We start from the raw sequence: 17,639 nt of genomic DNA, 5'->3' as shown, positions 1-17,639 counted from the left end.
ATCCCACTTTTCCCCTACGGGGAGATCGAGCTGCATCAGAATAGCTGCAACAGCTTTGCTGAGGCCTCAGACCCAGTCAGTGACTTCCCCTAGTGTGCAAGGAGCACAGCAATGATAATTCATCCCACTGCCTCGCTGATATGCAGCACTTCTCAACCACAGATCTCAGAGCGCTGCACAAAGAGGGGGTGCAGTGTCACTGTTCCCAAGTTGCAGATGGAGAGACTGAGGTACAGAGAAGGGACAGGACCTGCCTACGGTCACGGAGTCTGCAGCAGAGCTGGGAACAGAGCCCAAATCTCCTAAAGCCCCAGGTAGCACCTTCATCACAAGGCCTGTGCCCCCCCTGGATGGCTCCGCGTGAAGGCTGGGTGTTCCCATTGCAGATTCTCCACCACTGACAGTTTGCAAGTGCAGGTTAGATGCACATGCAACTGGGATGGGATGGAGAGGGATGTCCCTGCCCCGAGCAGGGGGCTAAGCTAGATGGCTCCCTGAGGTCTCATCCAGCCCAATTTCTATAGGGTACTTGGCTCCCCACAGCAAATCCCTCAGCCCAGCTATAACTCTGTACCAGCTGGCATTTACCGGGGGTAGTACATTTGCTTGCCACAGACCAGATGCTCACGGGAAAAGAGCTACACGCAGAGAAGGAAGAAGTGAGGGTTTCATCCAGTAGGCCAGGGCTGAGCAAGGGGTAGATGCCAGGAACCCTAGCCCTCCCTGCCAGACCTGCCCTGATCTCTACCACCCCTGTGGGACCCACCCTTCCATTTGGCCGTTCCTGAGGCACCTCGGACACCATGGCGTGGTTGGTCGTTTCGCTGTTAATGGCCGCCGGTCGCTTCCCGCCTGCTTTGCTTGACATGTCCAAGTTCGATCTGCAACAGAGAGCGATAAGGAACACTGGGGATATCCGTAGGATGGCGGAGGAGTAACGGTCTGCCCCACAGGTCCATCAAGCCAGCAAACTCACAACCCCCTCCCAGACAACCCCCACTGAAGCCAAGCTCACTGAAGTGACAGGAGTCAGTCCTTCCACTGCCATCCATGGGTCGGAGCCAGAGTGAGTCAGAACCTCCTCCGTACGCTCAGACATCCATTGCAAAGCCAGGGGCTCTATTGTCTCACTGCAAACCTTTGACTTTCTCCACCATTTCTGGCCTGCAGATCTCCAGAAGCATTCCATTTCCTTCAAGCTATTTGCACTTTCACACTCTGGTTTCTTCATTTAAATGTGCATACACACACACATACATGCGTGCACACAGTGCCAGGAACAGCAGGGTTCGGGAGCCAACCTACTTTTGCAAGTCAAATCGTGCGTTTTCTTCTGGAATCTGTGTGGTCACTGGATGCAGAAACGTGGTCCGTCTTTCATTATGGCTGCAAAAAAACACATGAGAGTCAGGTGAGGTTAGCGGCGTTGGACTGCGCTGAACGATAGGCTGGTAGAGGGACCAGGAAGCACCACTGCCCTTATTTGACTCAATGTACCTGTTGAGAGCTGCGGATGCAGCTGCTGCAAGATATTCCTCAGGCAAAATTAGCCCAAGGTGAGGTGGTTACCTCAACCCAGGCACATTTTCACACTGCTCCAGTGAAGGACAAAATGCTGCTTACGGTGACCTTATCTCAGCTACAGAAAGGGTAGGGATAGCAATGCTTCAGGTCATTCGCTTGTCATTGGGGTGTGGCGGCGGAGGGAGTCAGGACAGAAGCCCCTCTGCTACTATCCTGCACAGCTTAACACTGCACCGGTAGGGTTCACCTTATAAACACAACCCTGAAATATCCTTCACTGGCTGCTGCTGGTGGTGAGATACTGGACCAGATGGACAAGCAGTCTCCTCTAGGCCAGCTTCTCTTCAGACAAAAGCAGAGTGAGCTCGAGCAAGGTGGTGATGAGATGAGCTCAGTATGTTCTGAGGACTTCTAAAACTCACTCAGGTCTCAGAGGCACATGAGCTTGACTTTCTGATGAGCTGAGATGGGGGATGTTAATGATCTGGGAAAGCGGGCTCTGGGCCAGGAACAGAAGAGATCTGTACCCCACGCTGGGCAGATCCTGAGCTCGGGGCAGTTCTGCTCACACTTGCCCATTCCACCTGCCAACTCTGGGGTTCACTGCTGTGATTTCAACCCAGCCCCCAGTGTACACCAGGCAGCGACTGTGCCTTTGAGGGACCAAAGGAGTACATGCAGGGGCCTGGCAAACTAGCAGGGTCATCTTTCGGGCTGAAGGGAGAACAGAGCACAGAGAGACACCTGTGGTCCAGGCCTGGCTGCAGGGAGAGGGAGCTCAATCACAGCGTAACGCCGGCACTCTCTTCCCACTGAACACAGATGCCACAGAGGTGGACCCTCCCTCCACTGGCCCTTCCCAACCGTGCACCCACATCCCCATGCCCACGCCCAGTCCTGACAGAGGCAAATCACTTATACCGCGTTTTCTATTTGCTCTGGCATAGCAGTAGCATGCACAGATAAGCATTAACCCCTCATGTGGCCAGGCCATTTCCCCCACAGAGTTCACTTGGAGGAGCACAGTGTATCAGACAGGCAGCTTCCACACACACCAAATGTCACGATAACCCTCTTATAGCATTCATGTAACATCACGTAACACCTCAGTCCCTGGTAGGTTCCTCCATGCTAATCTTGCGGTGCTACGCGGACGCTTGGAATGACAGCCACAGAAATGGCAAGTCCACTGGTGGCCATTATAACATATCACCAGTGGACTCCATCTAGCAAGGAAGGGGTTACACAGGCACTAGAAGTGAAGGGTAAGCAGCATAACCTGCATCCAACTGGCATGGACTTCATATTGACAGTCAGATAAAAAGACCTTTTCAAGGCCTGGCTTTCTCTTAGTCTATTCTGCACAGCAGTCAGTCCTTTCATTTGCTACCATGCACCATTATTACATAGCATGCAGATTTCAAAGCACCTGATAGAGGTGCGGCAGTATTAGTCAGTACGTTTTTACAGATGAGGAAACTGAGGCACAAAGGATCAAGGGTCTGAGCTCCGAGAGGTGTTGACCTCCCAGTGACCGCATGTGGTTTTGTAGGTACTTAGGACTTCTGAGCAGCAGGCCCCAAGGGCCAGGTTTCGGGACCCTCGCACAGGATGGTACTTTACTCTTTGGCCAGCTCTGCTGAGATTCACAGCACGGTTCATGCCACAGGGTGTTACTGGATGAAAGGGAAAGTATCAGCATCTAGACTTCAGTGATTCAGACTCCCATCTGGTCTGCAGCAGTGCAGAACAGATGTCAGAAGACCTTGCCACCATCCTCAGCTCCAACCACTAGCCTGCATTGTCTCCCAGTGAATTCTTGTCCAACACAGCCTGGGATAGCCCTGGATGTTGGATATCTCAGTCCACAGCCTGCTCCAAAACCCACCAATTCGCATGGGTCCAGCAGACCAGAACTGAGCCCCTTGCTTCTAGCGCGAGCCCTGACCGCGCGGCTGCATTGCGGAGATAAGGCTATCAGTGACGAACAAGGAGATAACATTTTCCCAAAGCGCCCAGATGCCGGGGACTAAATCACAGGTTCCTATCTCAGACAGCGGCCGTATGCTGCCCTGGCACATGCCACTAAGCCAGCATTATGCATGGCCCACGGGGCCTCTGTAGGCTGGGTATGAAGGACTACAGCATTAAAGCAACACCTATACTGACCGTCATCCTGCTGCCACCTCCACTCCCAGATGCAGGCAGTGGAACTGCTCTTGTCTGAAGGATTCCAGGGGAGGTGGCCAAGCCAGGCCATCAGCCCGGGTCCTTGGCCCACTAGAAATCTCTCCAGAAGCAAAAGCCACAAGTCCTCACTCTCCCCAGGAGACCATGAAAAGGCCCGCTCCAAAGTGCCCCTGACATGGCGGATGGATTGGCAACACTTAACAGATTACAAATGGCAGCAGAACCTTGCTTATCTTCCCCTTCGCTAATCCACACGCTGCATAATCTGCGCAGCAAATTTCATCTGCATTTCCCAGCCGAGCTCGCAGAGCAGCAAGCAGAAGGGAGGTCTCTGATCGCCGAGACCTCGTTATTTCTACGGGACATATCACAGAACACTGACTGCAACATGATGAGATATTAACATAAAGCTAAACTACAGCTGTCAGAATAAATTAGCCCCGTGACATTTGGTGAGCCATAATCCCTGCTTGGTTATTTTGAGATGGGAAAGCTTTTCTCCACAACAAAATAGTCCCCAGAGCCCGATCCAAACCCCGGGAAAGTCAATGAGAGTCCTTCCATGGACTCCCCTTAACACTGGACAGAGCCCCAAGGTTCATCCACAAACCCTGGAGCACATTAACCACTGCCTGTTGGTGTCGTTCGAGTGGACACAGTGACAGTAGTATAGAAGTTTATTGCAATGTGGGAAGGGGAATAAACTATTTCATTATAGTGATAGAGAGGTGCCTTACACTGAAGGGCTGTGCTGGCATAGTAATTTTCATTAAAAGTAAAGCAATACCCTCAGGAGCACCGTTCAAGCACAAGAAGCCAATGCATGGAGTTGGTCCAGACACAGGGACAGCTCTGCACCAGACTGGAATCATTTGAGTCTGAGCTTGCCCAATAGAGCCACTGTGTTCCTGGTAGGCCAACACCTCCACGGGTAATGCGTCACTCTTAGCTTCCTGCAAATCAACTGAGTGACTGATCAGAAACACACTGGGGACATGCTGAAGGGGTAAGACAAGGCCTTTATAGTAATGGCCTGCAAAAAGAGAAGGATCAAACATTGCCTCCCTAACAGCACCACTCCTGCAGCCAAGTGTGGTTACATGCACAAAACCCAAACTCAACAAATCCAGGAGCGTGAAGCCGTTGGCACTGCCAAAAATGCTTTACGCTGGCTACTGCCCCATAGCACATCAAAGCCCAGGCAGCCGCAGTGCCACAGCCCTGGCTACACCATGAACATGAGGAAACATCAGTCTGTGGTAGCACAGCTCCACTAGTGGTTTGGATCCATCTGGCTCAGGCACCTCCACAGATTGTAAGCCGTTTGGGACAGGGATCAGCTTTCTACTCTGTGTTTGTGCAGCACCTAGCACAGGGGAGACCTGAAATCCATGACTGGGCCTCAGGTGCAACAACACTACAAATAATCCTTGCTATAGTACCAGCACACCAGCAACCTTAATGCATCTATCCTCACACACACCTGGGAGGCAGGATGGTGCTATCATCACCATTGTACAGATGGGGACCTGACGCACAGACAGATGAGGTGGCTAGCCTCCCCCAAGGGAACACAGGAAGTCTGTGGCAGAGAATGGACCTTAACTCAGGCCCTCCACATCCTAAGCTAATATCTAGGACTATAAGAGAGCCAAGGAGCGCTTACCACTAACCTCTAAACCTAAGCATCCAGCTTTGTGTGGACTGCAGCATCCTATGTTAAAAAAGGCTGTGGACCCCTATGTTCCTAAATTGGATAGTCATTCAGGGCCCAATTCCTTCTGCCACTTGCCTCCGTAGCCAGCAGCACTGTGCACAGCAACTAAAAGACCTGCTTTGCACCAAGGAGAACTTATTTAATTAATGCTGTGAAGCTGCCCATTAGTTAAACCAAGACTACATGGTGCGTGGACACACACACTGGCGTAAGCCTGGTTTCTTGGTTTGGCTTGCACTGCACGGCAATTAAACCCATTTCCAGTGAGAGTCTAAGCAGGGAGCTGCACTGGTTACATATCACCCCTAGCAAGACTCCACTGAATCGGAGCTGCAGCATTAGATGCTCAGCCTGCAAGCTCCGGGTTCCTGCCAAGAGGCACAACAGGACCAGTTAGCACTGGCAATGCATCCCCCTGCCCTTCAGGTTAGAAATCAAGGAGCTCCAAGGGGGTGGGATCCTGAACCAGGCTCCTAGCTGCCAGCTTGGAGCACCAGTCCACAGCAGGTGAAAGCCACAGCACATGCAAGAAGATCCTTGCTTTGGCAAAGCTAAGGCATCAGTCCCAACGCAGCTCACGTTCAGCACTAGATCTGCTCAATCCCACTCCATGGAGGGTGGCAGGGATGTCCCAGAGCACAGCAAATGTACGCAGTGCGACTGCACAGACCCATCAGCCTAACGGGATGCCAGCTACCAGGATCTGTTGGCACAGCAAACACGGCTCTCACCCCCTCCGAGCTCCTGGCTTCCCAGTGTAGCACAGCCATGCACCCGGCTCTTCGGGGACTGCCTTCCCACGGATAATCTCAACATGCAAACAGCCAGTGCACTGCAACTGTAGCGTCAGCAAAAGGGGAAAGTTTAAGCAAAGAAGACAGTGGCTGTGACCCCCCTCCCCCCACCACCACCTCCACACACACGGATTGCACCCAAAGACCTGGGAGAAAGCCAGGACTAGTGGATCTTCTGTTTGCTGGCAGGAACCTGCTAAAGCAGCTCTCCCTGCATACCCCCTTGCTGTCCAAAGCCCTGTCCCTGCAGCCAATGCTCTGTGCCGTTGGTCGCTCCCTTCCTAGTCATCAGCTTTAAAAGTTTCCACTTGCCTGCATCCAGATATAAATAAGGACAAATCCCGCTCCCTGCGTGGAGCCAGCAGCACTGCTTTTAAGAAAGAAGGGAACCGAAACTCAGAAAGACACCGAGCCCTTTCTTCTTGCTCCTTGCCTGGTTTAAGATGGCAGAGGGGACAGTGCTTGTTGCACCCAAGCTTTTCAGAGGAGGGGGCAGAGCGAAGGGCTCTGAGCGCACGGCCAGGGAATTAGACACACACAGAGAAGGGATGACCTCTCACCCCATGCTGAGGGAGAGGGGGCCAGGGCAGCGCTGTTTCAACAGAAATGCTACTGGGATGTTGCTAGAGCAGCCTGCAGGTGGGGAAAGTTGAGGGACCCCTTATCCATGCTGACTGTCCCAGTCCTGCCAGGACTGATGCCCACAGCCAGGGACCCTCCCCAGGGCGCCGAGTCTGAGCACAGCCTTTGTTCAGACAGCTCATTCATCCAGCAGCTGCTCTTTATCTCCAGGCAAGGTCCCCCCAACCCCAGGCCAGCCCTGTGCAGCTTCTGTGGTGCCCACTGGCACTCACCCAACAGCCTCCTTGCCCCCTGCAACACCTACACCCCCAGGCCCAGGCAAAGCAGGGCAGGTAACTTCCCAGGATCCTCCTTAAATCATTCCCCTCCTAGCCTCGCCTTGCCTGACCCGGCTCCAAGAACTCCTGAGTTAAGCATCTCCTCCTGAAGCACTGCAATGCAGCAGTCACTGACCGAACTGAAGTTCCCCCATGCACTTCCTTGTACGCGCAGACACTGAGCCCCCCAGGCCAGCGGAGCCAGGCCTGCCCTCTCTCCCCTTCCCCTGCTCTCACCGGGAGAGTCCTACCTGACCCGACGGTCTGCCCGGAACTTGAGCATCGTGATGGGTCCCTTCCCGAGCTCAGCTGTGAGCCCCAGCTGCAACCATCCCTCCAGGAGAGCTGGGAGAGAGGTAAGTCTTCCTGCAATTCCAGCGGGGTCTTCTACAGCACCGGGCAATGCATCCCGGAGGGACAAGCCAGCCCCAGCCCGGAGACGGGCAGGGCGATCTAATCAGCTTTCCAACTGGTCTTGATTCCCTCCAGTTCGGCGCTGGTAGCATTTGTTTTCCCTTCCTTCTGGCACTCCCTTTCTGCTTCCTTTATGGCAGGCAGGAGAAACACAGCAGCTCACTCTAGGCATCGGGGTCTGTTCTAGCCTAGTCCAGTCTCATCGTTCAAGCTGAACAGCACTCGCGTGCAGCAGCTGCCAAGCTTGGAGCGTAACGAGGAGATAAAAAAAAACCCCAACCCAGCTCCCCAGCCCAGTTCCCCAAGGAGAGAAAGGTGAAGGGGAGAGACGCCAATACGCGCCACCCTCACGTGTCAGGTGCAGCCGGCCAGGGAGGACACTGCGGCCTGACCAGAGCGATTCGGGAACAAGGCCGGTGGACGGTGAAGAAGAAAGGCCCCTGTGCTCTCGAGGAAGAGACAGCTCCCCTGAGCCCTGCCCAGGTCTCATCCCATGCTGGAAACATCGAGAACTTGACAAGGGCAGGAGCGTGGGGCGGGGGCTAGAGAGCCCTGCCAGGATCAGGGCCGATGGGCAGACGGACGCCCTGCCGAGAAGCAGCCGTTTGCTGCTAACCTGGGTCGCATCACAGGCTCCAGCTGACTGATCCCACCCACTTATGACTCTTTGGAGTAGCAACTTGTTTTCAGAGCTGTTCTGCTCCTGCCTGCAGTCAGCTCCCCTCACTTCTTTTTAGGCTGAAGCCCACTGATATCACAGCAGGGAGCAAGGGGGAGTCTATTGGCAGGAGGGAAGGATGGGGAACCAGGAACTAGCCAGCTTCAGGTAGCGAGGGGCTAGGGAGGCTGAGGACCTGGCTTTCTCCATTGCGGGACCCTGTAGCAATAGCACTTTGCTCGTCCCCTGAAAGGCATCAGGGTTTGCAAAGTGCATTGTAGCCCCCGACTGAGAAGGGGACATACTAAAGGCCAGGCGTGGGTCTGAAGCTGACGTTGAAACGTGCCTGGCAAAGGGGTACAGCAAACTGAAATCCACTGAGAGTGTTATTACAATAAGTCGGAGGGAGGGAACGTGGCACTGACATTTGCAAGAAACCTCCAAACAAGGAAGCAGAGATCTGAATGCCAGCTGGCTTATATCATACAGCGTGCCTGGATCTCGGCAGCACACATGGCTATGCTAGGGCCCCCTTGGCACAGTACTGCCCTGTAGCTCTGGGGTCACCACTGCACAAATGACGTCACGAGCAGCCCACCCATCAGCTTGGCTGAGGCCAGGACATCGTTCCTCCCAGGAACTACTTCCACAAATCCTTAAGATGGAAGCAGCATCTCACAGAGATGGCAATCTGCACAACAATGTCCAACGCATTGTTAGACACATGCTGAGCCAGGAGATTCTGGATGATAAGGGCAGAAAGGACCAAGGTGACCCTGTGGTCATCCCTCCCGCTTGGCCCTGCCTATGGCAGCATGGATAGTGCTGCAGTTTGAACGCTTTGCCTTGCTCTGCTACCATTCTTTGCTGATAGGCAAGCAGCTAATCTGAAAAAGCTCTACCTGCCAGGCGTAGGAACAAGTAGCGCTGTTTGTAAGCTAACTGGGTCAATAAAGCTGTTGCTTTTCATTACAAATGGCCTCTGACGTTCATCTCTGAAAACCTTCAAGTAGAAGGCAGGGACACTTGTTGCTTTCAGGGAACTGTCTCTAGCAGCGCAGGAGCAGGGAGAGTGGCAGCAGGCAGGGGCCTGTGAAACATGGGGACAGGGAACAATTTAGGGGACCTCCCTTCCAGCACCAGTCCAGCTGAACACCTTGATGTCAGATGGGTTCACAGTGTTGAGTAGATCAACCTACAAAGGAAGTACGAGGCCATCCCTTCTGATGCCCTGCGTCTGAAAGGCCATTACTGCCAGCCAGATCCTCTACACCAAGCCCAAAGTTTTTCAATAGGTCCAACGTTTCACTCCTCAAAAACTAAAGCGTGTGCTGCAGGTCGAGAACAGGAGAGAGGAGGGATCCTCAGTGCCAGACATCCCTTTCTGAGCTTAGCTTTGGTGAGTAGTAGCAGGAACCAGCTCGCTCTGCACCTGGCACCATCCCATGGAGAAGTCAATAGCAAATAACCTGTGCTGTAACCTCCAATGGCCCCATACAGAGCCCTTGTGTAGGATCAGACATACCCCCGCTAGAAGTGGTGGAGAGGGGGTTCCTGTCAAGCAGCATTCACATAGACTGGCAGTGGGGGTAACCTCTCTGCCAGACCCAGACCCGCTCCAGAACAGGCAACCACGAGGCAGGTAGGGCCCTCACTAGGCCTGAAAAGGACACAGGGACGAGGCCTGAGCAGGTATCTCAGAAACATGGGAAAGTCAGGATGGAGGGGACCTCTGGAGGCCATCTAGTCCAACCCCCTCCCTGAAGCAGGATTATCTCTACCCAAATGACGGGCAGCCTGGTCACACAGCCACAAGGCAGAACACCTAAACCTGCCACAGGTAAAGCAGGGGGACCACTGTGGCCAGCGTCCTGCTACTGCTATTAATATACGCTCAGGAGATCCAAGGCAGAGGGGCCGTATCCCCACTACAGAAGAAAGCAACACCTCCGCCCCTGCACTCCAGTCAGTACTGATCTGACCTTGGGGTAAAATTCCTTCCTGACCCTAAATGTGGCATCAGTCTGACCCTCAGCAGAAGGGCAAGACCCTCTAGCCAGGAACCTCTGGGTTCAGGTCCAAGCAGGGGCACTGGCACCGGCATATCCTGAGCCATGAGCTAGCACCTGTTCCAGGGAGCTGTTCTTGCTCTCTCATTTCAACCAATAATGCCATCCTGGAACTGCAAAACATTTCATTCCTGATGAACCAGCATTTACCATCAGGAAACTGTTTTACAGGAAACTCCCTATTCCAGCACATCTTTATCTGCACTGCAGCAGCCCACTTACACTTCTGAGGGGCACTCTCCTCCCATGGCCAAGGGTGCCCAGCAATTTACCTCCCTTGCAGCCTCTGCCTGGACTTGTCCAAGTCAGTTAGGCAAAGAAAATACTACTGACAATGGTACACACAGTTGGCTCTATTTCACCCAGGGCAGAGGGAGGGGGTGACTTATCCAGGCCACCCATCATGCCAGGGGCAGATCCAGGATGAGCCAGGTACTCCCAGGTCTGCACTCAACATATAGGGTAGCTCAGTGGGGAGTTTGGGTACTAAGCACATCCTCATGAAGTAACCACTGCAGATCAGCGGGAAGAGGGGGCACAAGAACAAGGGGTAATGCAAAGCAGGGGGGACTGGGTGAAGTCAGGCTGTTATGCCTTGCGCTATGCTGCAAACTGCCAGCCAGGAGAAAGTAACTCATTTCTCAGCCAGCCACACCAGAGCCTGAGTGCCCAGCTACGAGGGCAGACGGATGGAGAGAACATCACAGAGGTCACAGGAGGAATTATTGCCTCTGCATCCTCCTTGGTTCTCAGCAAGGTTTCTGGATCAGAGGTGCGGACAGCTCTGAGCTGTGCTCCTGCTCTCCCTAAATCACGTGCCGCCGGCAGGGGAGCTGAAGCGAGACACCAGGCAGCAAAGCTGCTCCCATCCATCAGAGCCAGGCAAGGAAGGGACAGGACGGCACACAACTCCCCAAGCCTGTGATGGGCACAGCCCCTGCCCACCTTCCTCCCGGGAGCAAGGTTTGTCCCTTGGGGGCAGCTTTCTGCTCCCTGCGCCATGCTGTTGAGGCCAGTCTTGCACCTTTTCACAGTGTAATTATTTGTATCATGGCAGCTCTCAGATGCCCCCGGCCCTGTTGGTGCTGCATGTACATAGTGAGAGAGCCTCACTCTGCCCCACAGAGCTTACCCTTCTGCCAAGAGATGAGACAAAAGGTGAGAGAGCACCAATACAAACAACCTCAAGGCAGGAAGAGATAAAGAGAGTTAGCCCTCAGCTCTGGACAGGCAGGAATTGAATCAAGATCTCCTGGATCCCAGCACAGTGCCTTAAAGCAAACCCATCTCTTTGCTCCAAACTGAAAGAAAACACCTTACCGGGCTGCTGGACAGAGCCCTTCACCCCGCAGGGCCTCTCAGCTCTGCGTAGCGCACATGGGGTCTCCAAAATGGCAACACGGGAAAACTTTGGTGCCAAGCACCCGGACAACCCCCCCGCTATCACCAGAGCGGGGAAGAGCACTCAGGACTTTGGTCTTTAAGGGACCCATTGATCCAGGCTGGGCTGCCTCGTCCTTCCGGAGTGCAATGCCCCAGCACCGTGGCATCTGGGCTGGCTGGTGAACCCTGTGTTCCCAGCCAGCATTTGCTCCAAGCCCCCCACCCAAGAACAGACCCAGGCCCACCCTCCATAGCTTCATGGCTCTCACCTCCCAGAGAGCAGGCTGAAACGTGCCTTCTCCTCCGCCTGGCACAGCACAACTGGAGCTGCCCATTGCCAGGTCAGCTTTGCTGGGTGCTGAAGCACTGCCAAACACATGGAGGCTCCCAGGAAGTGCCAAGCGTCGGCCGTTACAATTATTAAACCATAACATCCTTGTTGCGTCCCCGCCCCCAGATGCGAATGCCCCGGCCCTGCCCGCAGCCTGCAGCAATGCAAAGAGCAGGGCAGGCTACTCTGTACAGGGGTGTTCAACATCCCACATGACAAAGGTGGCCTCCAGGTAGCACCGGGCAGCCATAAGCTCTGGCCTGGGAGAGGCAAAAAGAGGTCCTGCACTCGCTCTCAAGCATTAACACAACAACCCTGCGAGAGGAAGGCAGACCTAGTCTCAGCCTTCCCAAGTTTTTTTAAAGCCATTCTCAGCTTCCCATGAGAACTGTAGGGCTGGAAGGGACCCCGAAGGCCAGCTAATCCATCCCCCAACCAGCTGGAGGACTGGCTGTCCCTGACAGAGGTACAGTACAGCAGCTATGTCCACAAGCTACCTCTTTTCTGTGGCTTTAGCCTCAGTGCCAGCACCCTGCTGATGTACAGTCCCCTTGGTGTAGCGAACACTCCTGGCCCATCTAGACCCCTGCTGTGCATAGTCATCCATAAATACACCTATTTGAAATAGCTGAACTCCACAAGCAAAGACACACGGCCTGAGGGCACAGTCACTCTATGTCTGGATGTGCATCCACAGTGTCAAAGCAGGGCTTATGCCAGAACACATTAAATCCCCACTCAGGACAAAGAATCTGCACTTGAACTGCCGTGCAGAAACAAGCACATGTGGGTGTGCGGCCACACAGACACTCAGTGTCAGTGCCAACGCCTCTGTAACAGCATGCTGAGAGGAAACCCCATGAAGAAATGGTAATTCCTCCAGCCCAGAGCACAGCTACCCCATCCCCTGCCTGCAGCGGATGAAACCACGAGGCCCAGGAAAGTTCAGATCTGGATCCAAACCTAAATTTCTCATCGGAAAAGAAACTCCACTCTCTGCACACAGCCCAGCCCATTTCATGGGCATTAAACCAATGTGTGGGGGCGCGCACAGCTTTCTACCGCAGATCAAGCAACACAGTTCAACAGTTCAGAGCCGCTGGCGTGAGCATACAGCTGCCTACTAAAATGCATGAGGGCAGGAAAGGCTGCCTCAATGAATCCTTCTGCAGGGAAAATGAATGAAGATGAAATTGAAAATAAAAAATAAAATTTAAAAATTTCCCAGGGTTTAGGGAAAAGCCTGAAAGAAAAAAAAACAGGCCATCAAAGTGATTTTTCCATGTATGAAACCTCAAAAAATCTGAACCATAAGATGTTGGGCAAGGGGCGGATTTTTCAAAGATTTTTTTTCTCTCTTTTATGTATAAAAATAATGCTTTCAACAAAATGCTGTTTCTCACTGGAAGGATGTTTGGATGGAAAATGAGGACTGGTTTTCTGAACCTCAGGAAGTTAGTCTCTGAGTACTTAGAGGGGTGTTTGCAAGATAGAGGTCCCCTTAAAGATGAGTGGAGTTCTCCGATGGATTGTCTACACCTCCGAGCCCAGCGCTCAGCCACACTCAGAGCTGAGGGCGACCCGTGATTTTCCAGGGATGCTTCCCTGCCTGCATGTCATGCTGGATGCCAGTGGCTGCTCCCTCAGATCCTATACCATGAGCTACCTCTCACCACATTCAGAGAAGTCGATCATGGTGCCATGCAGTCACCTCTTGAAGGTTACTTGGCAATATTTCCTGCAGCCCCCAAGGCAGCCAAAAAGACGGCCCCCAGCACGTGTATGGAGGATGCATCTCAGTACAGAGAGGCTGGTAATCCAGGAAAGGCTGGAGACACCCATGCGCAGGCAGATGAAAGAGCTGAAAGTTTAGATCACAGCTAGGTCCCAGGCAGTGGCTGAAGTGGGTAATACCAGGGCCACAGGGCACAGTGAACAAGTATCTAGGGCTGCGGGTAGGGTCCATATGCCTCCAGGCCCTGCGTAGGGAGAGTCGGAGAGAAGGGAGCAGACAGAGTGAGGATTACGCTGCATGCTGGGGTAGCAGACACAGCCAGCCGGGCACCGCCCTGCTGCAGATCCCCAGAGACGTAGCAGGATACCTTGGGCAGGCCTGCCTCTCGGCACCCCATGCAATATTCATGGGCTCAACCGTGTATGCACTGACATGACACACCCCCTGCGGGCGGCTGGGGAGCGGTTTGATTTCCTTGGCCCAGAGCCACTCCCGAGTTCCTGCAAACTCTTGTTTTCCTGGATCTTGTTTGTGATCCGGCCCCTCCCTGCCTCCACGCGCACAGGGCTTTTAGGCAACGAGCAGGGAGTGCCTGGCAGGACCACGGCCGCCTCCTGCTCACCTCCGCGTGGAGGTGTTGCTGAAGCCTCCTGCACAAAGCCGTGGCTGGGTGCCAGCTGGGCACCTAACAAGGCCCGAGTGTGCTGGCACCTTCCTCTCTGGATCCCTACCATGCTCCTTCCTGCTCACCTGAGCCTCCCCCTGCTTCCTGCCTCTCAGCCACCAGGAGCACCTGGCTCATCCTTCGTGATACGGGCAGAGCTGGTGGCACGTGGACACCCAGTGTGCAAAGACGCAGCCCCGCAGCCCCCAAAGGATGCCGGGGGGAGACATCCCTGCACTGGGCAGGTCAGAGAGCCACGCTGACCCCGCCACAGGTGCTCCCCTGGGAAATTTAACCCTGTACTTTCACCCATGCAGTCACCATGCATAAGGGAGCCAACCACTCTTTCCCAGGCACTGGCAGAGGCCATGGGCTCTCCTGGTAGGGTATGTCACGATCTCTACTGCTTTGCAGGCACAGCACAACACAGCTGAGTCGGAAGTAGCTCATAAGGGCTCCCAAGCTCTCCTGTAATGGAAATGATCATAATCCCACTGGCATGGCACAGGCATAGGGCCATGCAGGTGCCTGACCATAAAAACCAGGCTTTCTAGAATGAGACGGCCCTGCTGATTTTCCAATGGCTAACGAGGAAATCGCATTTAGCTGCCACCTTCCGCCTGGAAGATGCTATCACCAGGATGCAAACCCCAACTCCAACACGGGCACAGGGGTTAGGCTCCCCATAGCACAGCTGACTTTTCCACACAGCTTGACAAAGAGGTCCGTGTGTCCCATGCCAGGCTGCTGCATGGGACCCTGGAGACGGCACTTTTCTATGGGTTGGGACAGGAAAAAAAGAGGTCACTACAAAGCAGGCTGAGGGGTTCTGGCAAAGGGGAGTCCCCCTCTCTCCACCCAGACCCCCACCCCAAGCCCCATCAGGTCCTAGCTCCTCGTGTTCCCAAGCCTGGGAGGGCGAGGGGCTTTTGACAAGCAGATAGTGACCAAGGGCAAGACTCGGCCCAGCTGGAACTAGAGCACATCAGCTCATGGCACTGGCCCTGCTGGTTGCTTGCCAGCCTGCCGGTGACAACTGGAATGGGGTGAATGGCCCTGGAGGAGGTGAAGGAAGGCTGGGGGGCACTTGGGCAGGCAGGGGAAGATCCAGTGGGCCAGCTGGAGCTGATAAGCAATGCAAGCCCCTGCCTGGGGCCAGCTGGCTCTGATGCCCCACAGGGGTGGAGCCAGGTCCCCCTGGGGTCTGTGCTCCATAAGAAAAGCCCTTTGCAAATTACAGCCAACGCAAACTCCGCTGCTGGCTGCACTGGATGCAGGTAATGGTCCCTGCTGACATCCCCGGCACGCAGTAGGAACGGGCTAATGGAAACCATCCCTCCCCAGCCCCTGCCCTCATCGGAGCGTCTGGGATTCCTGCCGGCCTGAGATAACAGGCAGACTGGTGGGGCCCTCACGAGCGGGGGGGAAAGAAAAATCAAACAGGCCCGAGTCCCGCCTGGGCCTCTCCCCTGTCCACGAAGCCGCGGCAGCGCTCTGAGCCTGCTGAGCTCTAAATGCAGACCAGATTGGAAGGGGAGGCGCGGCGGGGGGAGGAGGCAAGCGCAACACATCCTTAAGGTCTGAGCCAAGGCAGCACAGAGCTCGCCCCAAAACTACCAAGACACCTACCCACTCCTCAGGGCTCAGATGAAGGCCCAGCCACTCCCACGCTAGGCTCTTGCTAATGAACAACCTGGAGCCCTCCAGCATCCCAACAACACCTTCACCTGGGAAATTCCTTAGGGGAAGTCCATCCTTGCCCCACCAAAGCCTCGTTGAGGACAGTATAGAGCAGTGTCCCGTCCCCTCCCAGAGCCCTGAGACGAGTGCAGAGATTGCTAGAGCACTCCCAAACCCTGTTGCAATGGGAACAGCAGGGCTGAGGGCTCATGGTCATCGCTGGGGAGCCCAGCTTTGGCCAAGGCCTCACCCTAACCTTCTCCAAAGTGATAAATAAAAGGATTTGCCTGGAGACTGTGCATGTGTGCTCTGGCGCAGCTCAGGGGCAAGGATCCAGGCTGCTCTAAACCCAGGGGGATGGCGTGGCCGGTGTCCAAGCCAAGCTTGTGCTTTGGCTCTCTGCTTTGTTTTCCTACCCCTTCCTTCACCTCTCCCCCTCCCCCCAAATCCATATCACTCTTCTCCGATTAAGGCTTCGCCGGAGCATTTGGAAGCGCTTTGCTCTGAGGCAGCAATTTACTGCAGCGCGTTCGGTGTTGGAGGCGAGGACATCCATCAAGCTAAGTCGCGTGGGAGCTCGGGGGGTGGTTTTCTGTCCCCGCTTAGACCCTGGCCTCTGGCTAGCAAAGAGGCTTGGATGCTTTTCTGGAGTGCAGCATGGGGGGGAGAAACTACCTAGCCCAAGATCTAAGAGGGCAGGACTGGATTTTGAAGGGCGCTTGCTGATTCCTGATTGGCACTGCCAGCTGGTGTTGTGTTTGCACAGAGTTGAGCACAATGATCTGACCCCTCTTTTACAGAAGGGGAAAGCAGAAAGCATAGGACATTGATGCCACTCAGCTGAGATTACACAGCAGGCCAGCAAGGCCTCCAACTCAAGAGTCCCATGCCCTACCCACTAGCTCACCCTGTCTTGTCCAGCTTATGGGGTTAGCCACTAGCCCCCTGGAAGCAGCTGCTGCACTCCTGCGTGCCTTGGAGCCACAGGCTGCTGCCTTGTCAGATTTTGCCAGCTGATCAGTGCCAGGCTAGTCCAGCCTCAGCCTGGGGGGCCTCCAAGAGATCCCCCTGGATCGCGCTGACAACTCCAGCTGGCTGCAAACTGAGCTGAGAGCCTCAAAGGGGCTGACCGGCTGTGCTCACTGGAGATCACCCAGCCCTTGCTGCAACCCTTGCTCCCTGAGACGGGAGAGCTGGGGAGCGACATGCACCCGGCTTTGCAGATTCGAAAATGAAGGCAGAGACCTAAGGAAGCAGGCTGATGCCTACGAGAGCTCGTGCCTCTCCAAGCCAGTCTCAAAGGTGCCAGCCTGCCCTGACTTCAGACTAACATGGCAAACCAGCACTGCAGGCAGCGATGCATCCCATCCAGCACCAACTGAGCTGCAGAGATGGGACTAAGCAAATCTGCTGACCCTCAGTCTTGTGCTTTATTAATACCCCCTCCTCTCCTAGGAAGCGAGAAGCGTGTGGGACGATAGGTGCTACAGAAGATTTTAAGGGCATGACCTTCTTAGGCGCCGAGGGCCCAAAGCTCCCATTCATTCAAACACCTCCACAGATCAGGCCGTAAGCACCGAT

The 17,639-nt window shown here is 54.5% G+C and overlaps 1 protein-coding gene across 6 annotated transcripts in view; it reads right to left on the bottom strand.

The window, feature by feature from the left end:
* Positions 1-17,639, bottom strand: part of PLEKHA6 (pleckstrin homology domain containing A6) — a 60,548-nt gene that overhangs the window by 38,378 nt on the left and 4,531 nt on the right. Inside the window, exons 1-3 of one of the 6 annotated variants that reach the window (XM_025205435.1) lie at positions 7,376-7,685; positions 1,306-1,386; positions 767-881 (exon numbers count right to left, since the gene is read on the bottom strand). In XM_025205435.1, coding sequence (XP_025061220.1) covers positions 767-881; positions 1,306-1,386; positions 7,376-7,407 — 228 coding nt within the window. In that variant the 5' untranslated portion in view covers positions 7,408-7,685. Of the gene's footprint in view, positions 1-766; positions 882-1,305; positions 1,387-1,497; positions 1,581-6,162; positions 6,186-6,371; positions 6,395-7,361; positions 7,686-17,639 lie in introns of those variants that run through there. The other 5 variants (XM_025205437.1, XM_025205439.1, XM_025205440.1 and 2 more) reach the window with 5 other exon arrangements.

The sequence above is a fragment of the Alligator sinensis genome, unplaced genomic scaffold (assembly GCF_000455745.1).
Source record: "Alligator sinensis unplaced genomic scaffold, ASM45574v1 scaffold1322_1, whole genome shotgun sequence".
NCBI classification, from domain to species: domain Eukaryota; kingdom Metazoa; phylum Chordata; order Crocodylia; family Alligatoridae; genus Alligator; species Alligator sinensis.
Note: the sequence above shows the minus strand (reverse complement) of the source record. Positions and strands in the feature narration are given on the sequence as shown.